Here is a 12,839-nt window from a genome sequence, read left to right on the forward strand (position 1 = left end):
TTCTCTTCCTCCAAACTTTAATATGTCATTTACTCTATAAAGTATTATCCAATTATCTTTTGTTCAAATATCTTAAAAATTCGTACAGTAGAATGGTATGATTTTACATTTAACAAACAGCTTAAATAAAGAACCAGGACCTTTTTTAGATCTAAAAAACAGTTTTGCCACAGTTCTTCCAATGTTTTTATTGGATTTAAAATTCATTTAAGGGATATACAGATATACAACTAGTTTGATCAGCTACTAATATATTTTGGTGTCCCTTTATGTTTGTACCCAAGAGCCAGTTCACTTTTTCTCCATGTTCAATATTTAGCTTTGGTAAAATTTTGCCATGTTCTTCCTCATCTATTACTGAAGCATTAGTATTCCCATCCTGCTTGGTGCAAGCTCCTTTTTTAGGTTTCTTCCTGTGGGTATGTTTTGTAGGACTCTTCTGTTTTTTCTCAATTTCACTGCTTGCATCCCACAACATTATCTTCCCATCATTCCCTCCAGTAAGCAGCAAATAGGATTCTGGCAGAAAGCAGACCTGGGAAACCCCTAAAGTGTGGCCCTTAAATCCCAGTTCCTGTTCACACTTAACTCCCATCACCCGAAAGATTCGAACCTTACCATCTTCTGCACCACAACTAAAAATATTACCACACGATGCCACTGAGATCGAGTGGGCTAGAGCAGGGTTTAAGAGCTGCCCAGGTGATTGTGGGCCTTCCATTTCTTCTGTTTCATCCTCCTGTAAATTTGTAATCCAGAGAGGTCGGGCTTTTTGAAGACTCCACAGCATTACCTTTACATGAGAAGAAATTACAGTCATACAGAATGCTAGCCAATTTGCTCAACTATCATGCTTATTCAGCTTCTAATAAAACAATTAAAGTAGTCTAAGAATAAGCAGTATGATACATTCCCAGCAGTATTAAAAAAAACAGATGCTACCATAACATGCCAGTGGAATGCTATCCTGGGACTAAAACTAGAGTGCAGTATTTTGGTCTATTTTGGTCTTACAAAATCCAGAAAGAACAACAAACCTTTGAAACATTTGTTTTCAGATGCAAAAACAGGCAGGGAAAGTAAATCAACATGTACACTACAGAAATACGACAGCTTAAATTTTCTAAAAGTCTTCAAGAGAAAAAAACTACAGTTCAGTAGTAGGTACACAGGTATTTATTTAATTTTTTTTCTTTTTATTTTTTTTTTGAGACAGGGTCTCACCGTTCCCAGGCTGGAGTTCAGTGGCACAATCTTGACTCACTGCAACCTCAACCTCGCAGACTCAAGCAATCCTCCCATATCAGCCCCCTAAGTAGCTGGGACTACAGGTGCTCACAACACGTCTGGCTAACTTTTGTATCTTTTGTAGAAATGGGGTTTCACTATGTTGCCCAGGCTGGTCTCAAACTCCTGAGTTCAAGCGATCCACTTGCCATGGCCTCCCAAAGTGCAAGGATAACGGGCATGAGCGCCCGGCCTAATGTTATTCTTTATACCTCATCTATATAAATATTATTTTGTACCTATTAAATAAAAAATTAAGCAGTCTCAAGTGTCTTAATGAACCACACTTTGCTTTTAAGGTCCCTGCCTCTTTGAATGCACTTTGCCTATTTTATTTTTTTGAGACAGGGTCTCACTTTGTCATCCAGGCTAAAGTGCAGTGGCGAGATCATGGCTCACTACAGCCTCAACCTCCCTGGGTTCAGGTGATCCTCCCACCTCAACTTCTCAAGTAGCTGGGACTATAGGTGCATGCTAATTTTTGTATTTATTTATTTATTTTATTTTTTGTAGAGATAGGGTTTTGCCACGTTGCCCAGGCTGGTCTCAAATTCCTGGGCTCAATTGATCTGCCTGCCTTGGCCTCCCAGAGTGCTGGGATCACAGGCATGAGACCTCAGGCACGTAAGCGACTATGCCTGACCCTGCCTAATTATTTTAACCTAAGTCAAAAGAAATACTTTTATAATTATTGTTACATAAGAAGAAAGACAGGTATATTGAACATGGCAATGATTCAACTCCTGCCTGAGATAAAATGTTTTCTCAGAGAGAAGTAACTCAAAATAGTCAGAACTCCCTTTCACTATTGTTATACCTATATTCTGGGCTCCCCCATAAACTGGCTATCCTTAAAGTTTAGCATAATACTGGATGAACAAGTTTGAGGAAGAAAATGGTGGAAAAAAATTGGAGTTCCAACTTCAGTTAAGGAAGTAATTTCTTAAAAGCATGGTTGTAAGGCTGTTACATCACAACCCAGTGTAGAAACAAATCTATCGTGAACCTTTAGCAATTTTACCAAGCAAATCAAAATAAAAAATTACCTGAGCTTCCCTTTTTCAAAATACTTGTTTCCTAGGCTGTTCACTAGCAAGTGCCTGCTACTAAAATGTCTCACCTGAAATTGGAGGCAAGACAGTACATTCTGAATGCCTATTCCTTACCTAATCTGAAAAGTACACATCACTTTTGCATACCTAATTGTCTATTGCCATGCCTAGTGGTTAATTAATGAGCCACTGATGGAAAACTGGTATAGCTGAAGGGTGACAGAATGACTACTCAAAGACACACTGTATAATCTGCCTACTTAAAACATATCCACTGGTTGTATACGTGTTTCTTTATAACCACAAGGGCAAGTTATCACCACTAGGGTGGAGAATGTAGGAGATTTATAAAGGGCTTGGTCAAAACCTAGGAATGGAAAAGGAATTTAGAGGTTGTACGGTCACTATGCCCCATACATATAGAGTGAATCTCAACCGAGGCACTATCGATGTTTTTGGGGGGACAATTCTTTACCGTTTGGAGACTGTCCTGGCACTGCAGGACGCCCACTGATTCTGCCTACTGAATATCAGGTAGCTTGCAGGAGAGGGGAACAGCATTGTAACAACAGTCTCATCGTTCTTCAATTATAAGGGGTATGCAGGGTTGAGGAGGGAGAGGTAAAGACCACTAGCCAAGAGGGTGGAAGTCAAATGCTATTAAGAAGAACGTGAAATCTTAGAAGATACTGTATGTAACTCAGAACAGAGATTAAATACCTAAACAGTGCTGGACACATAGGTCATTAACAATGGTTCTCTTTCTAAAACCCACCTGATCCCAAACTAAGAAACTTTTCTATCACATTACTGATGACACTCTGCTTGAATACCTGTCATCCTAGAGAAAAAATATAGACTTCGGAGCCAGAGAAATTGAGGACTGAATCCCAGTCAGAAAGCTATGTAGAAACTTAATGTGAATTTCAGTTCCCTTATATATATATATATATATATATAAACTGGGATGGTGTGATTAGAATTAAGACTAACATATACAAAGCACGGACAAGAACTAATTGCTCAACAGACAGAAATCATGATGATTCTCACTCTAGTGATGAGATTTACTTTCTCAGGAGGAAGCACATCCTGCCATGGGAACGTTCAAGCTATGTGAAACTTTTCATTAAGCCCAAATCTGCTTTCCCATGATTTCTCTTATGAAGACCAGCATATTCCACTTCTTCCCCCTCAAGAAAACTAAGAACTAAGCACCTCCAGTTCTCTACATAATGGGATTTCTAGATGTATCTACTCTCCTGATGGACTTCCTCTGGATTTGGACTAATTTGTGATGCTCCTTTTTCTTCTTTTTTTTTGAGACAGAGTCTCACTCTGTCGCCCAAGCTGGAGTGCAGTGGCGTGATCTTGGCTGATTGCAACCTTCACCTCGCAGGTTCAAGCGATTCTCCTGCATCAGCCTCCCGAATAGCTAGGATAACAGGCGCCCACCACCACACCCAGCTAATTTTTGTATTTTTAGTAGAGACGGGGTTTCACCATGTTGGCCAGGCTGGTCTCAAACTCCTGACCTTAGGTGATCTGCCCACCTCAGTCCCCGCAAAGTGCTAGGATTACAGGCATGAGCCACTGTGCCTGGCCGTGATGCTCCTTTCAAAACTCAGCATTAAATACAATGCTCTGATCCTGATCACCAATCCACAATATTTCAGTTAAAGTACCCTAGAACTTTAAAGTAAAAACAGACCCAGTCCCTCTAACTTTTTGTTTAAACAGATCACAGAGAATGGGGGGGACCAACTCTGCCTTTAGTACTCACTGTTGTTTGTTTAAACAGATGTTTACAATCAAATATTTAAATTTTCAGGTTTTAGGAATATCTTATAGTATAGAGAAAGGTCTAAAGAAGTAATGATTACTTTGTGAATAAAATCTACTAGGTTTTGTCAGTCTAGCATTAAATATAGAAATGAGGCTTATTGTTCATAAATGGATAACATGTTAGTAGAAAACAGAAAAAGCAAATATATTTGGTGTGATCAATAATTTGATTATGTTAGAAAATCCCATTTAGAAATTACCCAAGTACTCTCTGCAAAAGCATCACCTGCATATCCAGTCCACATGATACCAGGCTCTGAGGCCTCTGAGGTCGAAAAGCCACAGAGGAGCAGATATTGGAATGTCTCTTCAAGGATCTGCTAACTTTCTTGTTTTCCAAGTCTAGGATTTTGATTGCCCCAGAGTCATCAGCAGAAGCCAGCAGGTTTTCAGTTTGATTCAATGAAAGACAATTGATTTCTTCTTCATTCACATGAAAATGGTCCAAGGAACCTTTGAGGGACCTGACATCCAGTATACTAATGGTTTCGCCATGTGAGGCATAGAGCTTAGTGGGGCAGGAGGGAGAAAATAAGACACTGGTAACATCATCAGCCCCTGGGAATCGCGTGTGTCCTAATAGAGTTCCATCTTCACCCCAAGCTGTGAGATCTCCACCCTCTGCTCCGGAAGCCACTAGCCCTTCTTTACTTGCATTTAGGCAGAGGATAGGAAAAGAATGTCCACCAGTCCACTTCACTGCCATAATGGTCCAGAAGACTCTGTGAAGTTGGGGAAAACAACTATAATCTCATGTTTTATACATCAACTTGATGGTAGGAGACAGATGTAATAAACAATAGTTCATTTAAATATTTTAAAAAGACATCATAAAAAACCTCAGTTAATTTTAAAGAACACTTAAAGATCAAATCTCCAAAAGCCCAGTTGAACACAGGGTTGTATCCTGGCTGGCAAATGCTTTAGTGGGCTTCCTTTGCCATCGGGGATCCAGGTAAGGCGGGTCCCTCAGTCTTTGATATGGACCCACAGAAGAATAAACACTAAATATATTTATTTTAAATTCGGAAAAATTCTTTTAAAGAGAGGGCTGTACAATCATCAGGTTATACCTCTTATCTGAATAATGTTTTAGAAGGTGAGCTCTGTAGATAGGCTCTCCAGGTTTGTAGTAGCTAGGTAACTGGGCAAATTACTGAACCTGTCACTCACTTTTCTTCTCTATAAAATGAGGACAGTAATAGCACTCATTTCACAGGATCATGGTAATATATGTAAGCCACACATAATAGTGCCTGGTACATAACGAATACTCAACAAGTATTCCTATTGTTACTTTTCTATTTTTATTAGGCTAGTCCAAAGTGGCATTATATATACTGCACTAGTACTCTCAAAGTGTGGTCCCCAGACTAGCACCATCAGCATCACCTAGGAACTTGTCAGAAATGCAAATTGTCAGACCCAATCCTAGATCTACTGAATCTGAAACTCTGGGGATGGGACCAAGCAATGTATTTTAGTAAGTCCTCCAGGTAATCCTGATGTACAATGGAATTGCAGAATCTATATTACATGAATAACCATCTTGGGAACTGGTAAAAATGGCAAACCCTTGGGTCTCAACACCAGAGATTTATTCAGCAGGTTATTAATTTTATTCTCAAAACAACCCTTTTGATTGATATTATTCCATTTTAGGGATAACAAAACTGAGTCTCAGAAATGTTAAATAATTTTCCCAAGTTCACTGGACTCTTAGGATTTGTAAGGGATCCCAAATGTTTTGTTTTGAGACAGGGTTTTGCTCTGTCACCCAGGCTGTAATGCAGTGGCACAATCATGGTTCACTGCAGCCTTGACCTCCCAGGCCTATGCAATCCTCCCACCTCAGTCTCCTGAGTAGCTCAGACCACTTGTGTGCACCATTATGCCTGGCTAATTTTTATTTTATTTTATATTTTTTTTGCAGAGTTGGGGTCTCCCTATGTTACCCAGGCTCCAAATATTTAAATAACAAAGGTCCAGGCCGGGCGCGGTGGCTCAAGCCTGTAATCCCAGCACTTTGGGAGGCCGAGGCGGGTGGATCACGAGGTCAAGAGATCGAGACCATCCTGGTCAACATGGTGAAACCCCGTCTCTATTAAAAATACAAAGAAGTAGCTGGGCGTGGTGGCACGTGCCTGTAATCTGAGCTACTCAGGAGGCTGAAGCAGGACAATTGCCTGAACCCAGGAGGCGGAGGTTGCGGTGAGCCAAGATCGCGCCATTGCACTCCAACCTGGGTAACAAGAGTGAAACTCCGTCTCAAAAAAAAAAAACAAAAACAAAGGTCCTTTCTAACAACTCCACCTGACAAACAGTTTTACTTGTTATTATTCTTTGCAGAAACAGAAAATGACCAAAAGTTACTAGTAAATCATCAGTGCTTTAAAATGTACTAATGTATGTTTAATCATATTATCATCTATCTATACTTACACAACAGTGCAAAATTTAGATTTCTGATCCTCTAGGAATCTCAGATATATGCACACTGGAATTGCCTCATAATACCACCCTGCCTTGCCTGCCTGCTGGTCAAGGCAAAAAGGAAATCAGGGGAATTTATACAACTCTAATATTGGTCAAGACAAAAGGAAGCAAACAAATGTATCTGGACAAATTTAATTTTTCATTTCATAAGCCAAGGGAGAATTTACCAAGTGCCAGACTGCCAGAGTTGATGTACTATTTTCAGATAAGATACTTGAATTTAGTCCAATGGTACAGAGATAAATTTCCTTATTTGGAAAAATCATTTAAAATAATCTGGCAATCTGCCTAAAGTTTCCATTCCCAACACAAAGCTGTTTTGTTTTTTTTTTTTGAGATGGAGTCTTGCTCTGTTGCCCAGGTTGGAGTGCAATGGCACAATCTCAGCTCACTGCAACCTCTGCTTCCTAAGTTCAAACAACTCTACTGCCTCAGCCTCCCAAGTAGCTGAGATTATAAGTGCCCACCCCATGCGCAGCTAATTTTTGTATTTTTCATAGAGACAAGGTTTCAACATGTTGGCCAGGCTGGTTTGGAACTTCTGACCTTAAGTGATCCACCCCCCTCAGCCTCCCAAAGTGCTGGGATTACAGGCATGAGCCACTTCGCCCAGTGTCCTCCTACTTTTAACCACACATACAATCACTAATTAGACTGCAAAAAAATCACTGATCTATTAAGGTAACAGAAACGTAGTCACAAAATCAAATACAGAAATGTTCATAAAATTACAAAATGGAAAAAAGACAAATTGAACTTAATTTTCAAGCAGAAGCACTCAATTAATATACAGAGGAAATGAATTAGAGACTGAAGCAATAATATTTAAAGAAGATTGGAGAGGAAATGACTCAGAGGGAGGTAAAAATATGGAACCCTGGTGGTTTGACTTTTGCTGACAAGTACTGAAACAGCAGCAGGTAAATAATTTTCTGCCATAACAAAGACTGTTGCCAAAAGTTCCAGATAAACCAAGATTTTAAACAAAGGTACTGATATTATTTAGGCTTAGGAACTGTAATATTGACTTATGATAAAGATGCTATCCCGCAAATTTGAATTGAGTATTGAAAAGTCAATTTAAGTTATAAATAATTGTGTTTAACAATTTCAGTTTCTTTCCTTTTTTTTTTTTTTTTCCTTTGAGACAGGGTCTTGCTCTGTCACCTAGGCCTTAACTTGCCCAGGCTCAAGAGATCCTCCTGCCTTAGCCTCCTGATTAGCTGGGCCTACAGGCTCTCACCACCAAACCCAGCTAATTTTTTTTTTTTTTTTTTGTAGAGATGAGGTTTTCCCACGTTGCCCAGGCTGCTCTTTAACTCGGCTCAAGCGATCCTCCCACTTCAGCGTCCCAAAGTCTGGGATCACAGGCATAAGCCACCGCACCAAGCCAATGCCTTCAAATCTTTAGAATGTTGATCACTTCTTTGCCAAGTTAGAGTTTTAATTGTGCTATGATGAATAACATTTAAAGTCAGGAAGTCTATACTGCAGAGCTTTAAGATTTGCTGATATTTGTGTGCATACAGGTTTTGTATCCTAGCTGGGATTTCAGGTTTTCTCTAAAACAAGAATGAGGCAGGGTTTCTAGTACTTCTATTTCTCCATTACAAATCTACACACAGGAGAGCCAAACAAATGTTAACTGACAGACAAAAGTTTTAGCAGGTTTTCTTCCCGATTTTTTTTCTAGAAAAGATTAACTCAGTTTTCAAGGTTCATTTGGTTAAGTTTCACTCCAAAGTGTGAGAAGTTAGGCAATAAACGAATTTTGTCCTTAAAGGGATTATCATAAAGGATACATTTCCTATCAATTTTTCCATAACGGAATCAATAGTAACTCTTGTTCTATTAGTCTCATAAGACCTAAGAACAGTACTACCTTATTAAACTTTACGCACTGAACTCCTACTCTCTAAATCACATAGATAATATTTAATGGTCATCTATCTAGTCAGAAAAATAAAAATAAATATTACCGGAAATGTTAAAAAAAAAAAATGGAAAGGAGGCTGGGTGCAGTGGCTCATGCGTGTAATTCCATCACTTTGGGAGGCTGAGGTGGGTGGATCACTGGAGGTCAGGAGTTCAAGACCAGTTGGCCAAGATGGAGAAACCCAGTCTCTATTAAAAATACAAAAGTTAGCTGGGCATGGTAACAACTGTCTGTAATCCCAGCTACTTAGGAGGCTGAGGCAGGAGAATCACTTGAACCTGGGAGGTGGAGGTTGTAGTGGTGAGCCAAGATTGCACCACTGTACTCCAGCCTGGACAAGAGTGAGGCTGTGACACACACACACACACACACACACACACACACACACACAGAGGAAATGAGGGGGAAAGTTTGGAAAGTCCCAGAAATCTATATTCTCTGTGACTATTAATTTTAGTCAATCAAGATTTATCATGCAAAGTACTGATCAGTGATTCAACTAGAGCATCCAAAATCATTTACTTAGTCTATAAAATTAAAATGATTTGTTTTAATTTGGAATACAACCAAAGACCACTATAAGAAAGTTAAACAATCAGATTTTTGTGATAGAAGTGTATTGGGGACTGGCACAGTGGCTCAGGCCTGTAATCCCAGCACTTTAGGAGGCCGAGGGGGGCAGATGACAAGGTCAGGAGTTTAAGATCAGCCTGGCTAATATGGTGAAACCCCATCTCTACTAAAAATAAAAATAAATTAGCCAGGCAAGGTGGTGGGCACCTGTAATCCCAACTACTAGGGAGGAGGAGGCAGGAGAATCACTTGAACCCGGGAGGCAGAGGTTGTAGTGAGCCAAGCCCCAGCGTGGGCAACAGAACAAGACTCGGTCTCCAAAAAAAAAAAAAAAAAAAGGTAGTGGGGAAAGATGTAATTAAAGTTGGGTTAAATCAAAACAATTTTTCAGAAATGAGTTGACAAGCAACTGTTTGTTTTTCTGACTGCAACTGGAAAGCCTGACAGAAATAGGTTAAGTGTCACCATCCCCTCATTGATCTATCAAGTCAACAAGCTTCTCTTTTACTGTGTAGTTGCCTAAAGCCTCAAGCACAGCAATTAATCATATCCTACTGTAAATTACTTTAATTAGATAATAGAGTCCTTCCTTCTAATACCTAATGAAATCATAGAGTGGGTGAGGGAAAGGTGATTTTTTATTTTATTTTATTTTATTTCACAGGGTCTCCCGCTGCTACCCATACCGGAGTGCAGTGGCCCAATCTCTGCTCATTGCAACCTCCACCTTCTGGACTCAAGTGATCCTCCCACCTTAGTCTCCCAAGTAGCTGGGATTACAGGCATGCACCACCACCACACCCAGCTAATTACGGTATTTTTTGTAAAGACAGGATTTCACCATGTTGCCCAAGCTGGTCTCCAACTCCTGAGCTCAAGCAATCCACCCACCTCAGGCTCCCAAAGTGCTGGGATTACAGGCGTGAGCTACTATGCCCCACCAGGTGAGTTATTTTGAGAGCATTTTTTTTTTTTTTTGAGATGGCGTTTCCCTCTTCTCCTCATCTCCATTCACTGCAACCTCCACCTCCCAGGTTCAAACAATTTTCATGCCTCAGCCTCCTGAGTAGCTGGGATTACAGGTGCGTGCAACCATGCCCAGCTAATTTTTGTATTTTTCGTAGAGACGGGGTTTCACCATGTTAGCCAGGCTGGTCTCGACCTCCTGACCTCAGGTGATCCACCTGCCTCGGCCTCCCAAAGTGTTGGGATTACAGGCCCCGCGCCCAGCTGAGAGCATTTTTTAAAAGCGTGAAGTGCCACAGTTGGCAGTTCTCATCCGCCAGAGGAGAGAATGAGAGTACTAAACATGGGGAAGAGGCTTGGTGAGGTGGGTGATGAGCAGGTGAAAGATTTGTAAAAAAGAAAAGGAGGGATTGAGAAGGGTAATCTTTTACTTTGAAATTCTACCTGGGCCACTTAGGAGACGGTCTCCCATTGAAAGTCACCTTAGTGACTCGACTAGATTAGCACCAGAATAACAACATGGGATCCTTGAAAGGCTCTACCTCAGCTGTACTGTGGCAGACAAGATAAAGGCCAAAGTCTTTAAAAACGGAATGATCTCTAAACACTCTGCACCAGTTATACCACCACTGTCCCTTTCAACAGTCTGTGCCTTTAAGGCTGTTCATTCTGTCTAGTTCGTTATCCCTTTCTCAGACCGATCAACTCTGACTATCCTTGAAGACCTACAAGAAATTAGTGAGGCCGGGCGCAGCAGCTCATGCCTGTAATCCCAGCACTTAGGGAGGCTGAGGAAGGCAGATCACAAGGTCAGGAGATCGAGACCACCCTGGCTAACACCGTGAAACCCTGTCTCTACTAAAACTACAAAAAAATCAGCCGTGCATGGTGGCGCGCACCTGTAGTCCCAGATACTTGGGAGGCTGAGGTAGGAGAATCGCTTGAACCCGGGAGGTGAAGGTTGCAGTGTGCCGAGATCGTGCCACTACACTCCAGCCTGGGCGACAGAGCAAATTCCTCTGTCTCATAAAAAAAAAAAAAGAAAGAAAGAAAGAAATTAGTGAGAAACAGTCACCATCATGATAGTCAGCACAGGTCAACTTTTCTTTACAGGTTTGGAGTTTCTAAAGGCGGTCTTGATGTGGAGAAGCTGGATAGCAACCAAAATGATTGAAGGGCTGCGGCACTGGCATTAGCAAGAACGAAAAGAATTAGGGTTACTGGACGTGGTGAAAAAGACATTATGAGGAGAAGTGACAGGCAAGTAATAATCAAACACCATGTATCTGAGAGTAGGGAAGGTAGCTAACGTTCCCTTGCTTTTACTAGAGATCAAGAAATGGACTATACATAGCAAGAAGCTTCAGAAAAGATTTATGAAGGTTCCAAGACACTGGAGTTGACTAAGGGAGTCTGTGAACCCTATTATTATAATTACTTACTTCATGGAGTTGTCTTAAGAATTACATATATAAAAATCTGCATAAATGACCTAGTATAGTGCCTGGTTCACAAACAAATGATGGTTATTATTATTCTCTTACTAAGCATTCTTTAAAGGCTGTCGGAAAACTTTTGGGGCCACCTAGGCAATCGTAGTGTAATCAAATAATGCTAAAATTCGTGTGTGTGTGTGGGGGGGGGTGTGACAGAGAGAGAGAGAGAGAGGGAGGGAGGGAGAGAGAGATGGGGGAAGGGAGAGGTGGGGAGGGAGACAGACGCTCACTCTGTCGCCCAGGCTGGAGCAAAGCGGTGCGATTATGTTTCACTGCAGCATCGACTTCCCGGGCTCAGCCTCCCAAGTAGCTGGAACTAAAGGCGCACGCCACTACCCTCGGCTATTTTTTCTATTTTTTGTAGCGACACGGTCTCGCTATGTTGCATGCTGGGATGCTGAAATTCTTTCCTTTCCAAGAATCCATCTACAATTATAGCCTCCACGTCATTCTCCCTATTGGAATGTTTAATTGACTAAAACCACATTGCCTCAATCTGCTTACTAAGCGGTGGATCTAGTAAAGACCACATCTTGTCCAAAAGACGGCAGGGTTCAATTAGCACTCAAATGGCACTTGAAGGTTTGGGCGCAGGGGTGTTCACATGCAGCCACTTTACTTTCCGAAGGCACACTGGGATAGACGTTCGGCCAAGTATTGATACTCAGGGAGAACAAGAGCGCCTGACCAGGTAAAGACGGCTTCAGCTGCCCACGCTACAGAAAAAGGTGAGGGAGCGAGAAAGTGGCTAGCAAGGAAAAAGTTTCATGCGTTGACCTGGGGGTCTGAAGCAAGCACCTAGCACAGAGAAACGTCACAGGAAAGAGGGCCCAAGAGAGCAGACGCGGAGCCACCAGACCAGAAAGAGAAAAACGCACTAGAAAACAGCACCGACGCCACCGGCGCCAGCCTCATACCTGCGCTTCCCGCTCCCCTCCTCAGCGCCCAGTGATGACCTCACCTGCCGGCGCCCAATCCCGTCGAGCGTAGAGCGTGAGGCGGTGCAGCCAAACAGTCACATCCGGGGCTGAGAGGAACCGCGAACGAGCTGGGCGTGCGCCCTTGCTTCGTGCCCTCAGCCCGCATGGCGGAGCCGCGGGCGCGTCGTGGAAAGGCCGGGCTGGTCGGGCGGTTTCGGCGCCCGCGCTGAGCCGCGGGGGAGGGGCGGAGGACGCCCGTGCAGCCGGT

The 12,839-nt window shown here is 42.0% G+C and overlaps 1 protein-coding gene across 4 annotated transcripts; it reads right to left on the bottom strand.

The window, feature by feature from the left end:
- Window positions 1–12,812, bottom strand: WDR53 (WD repeat domain 53). 4 transcript variants are annotated; one of them, XM_074404040.1, is made up of 3 exons: window positions 12,613–12,812; window positions 4,411–4,906; window positions 1–793 (listed from the first exon to the last, which is right to left on the bottom strand). In XM_074404040.1, exons 1-3 carry the CDS (start codon window positions 12,735–12,737, stop codon window positions 197–199), a joined length of 1,218 nt encoding a protein of 405 aa, XP_074260141.1. In that variant the 5' UTR covers window positions 12,738–12,812; the 3' UTR covers window positions 1–196. The 4 variants fall into 4 exon arrangements, with proteins under 4 accessions (XP_074260141.1, XP_010335259.2, XP_074260139.1 ...); XM_010336957.3 differs by lacking the exon at window positions 12,613–12,812 and adding an exon at window positions 12,569–12,607; XM_074404038.1 differs by lacking the exon at window positions 12,613–12,812 and adding an exon at window positions 11,231–12,558.
- Between the last annotated feature and the right edge of the window lie 27 nt (window positions 12,813–12,839).

This window comes from Saimiri boliviensis, chromosome 8, assembly GCF_048565385.1.
Source record: "Saimiri boliviensis isolate mSaiBol1 chromosome 8, mSaiBol1.pri, whole genome shotgun sequence".
Lineage (NCBI taxonomy): Eukaryota > Metazoa > Chordata > Mammalia > Primates > Cebidae > Saimiri > Saimiri boliviensis.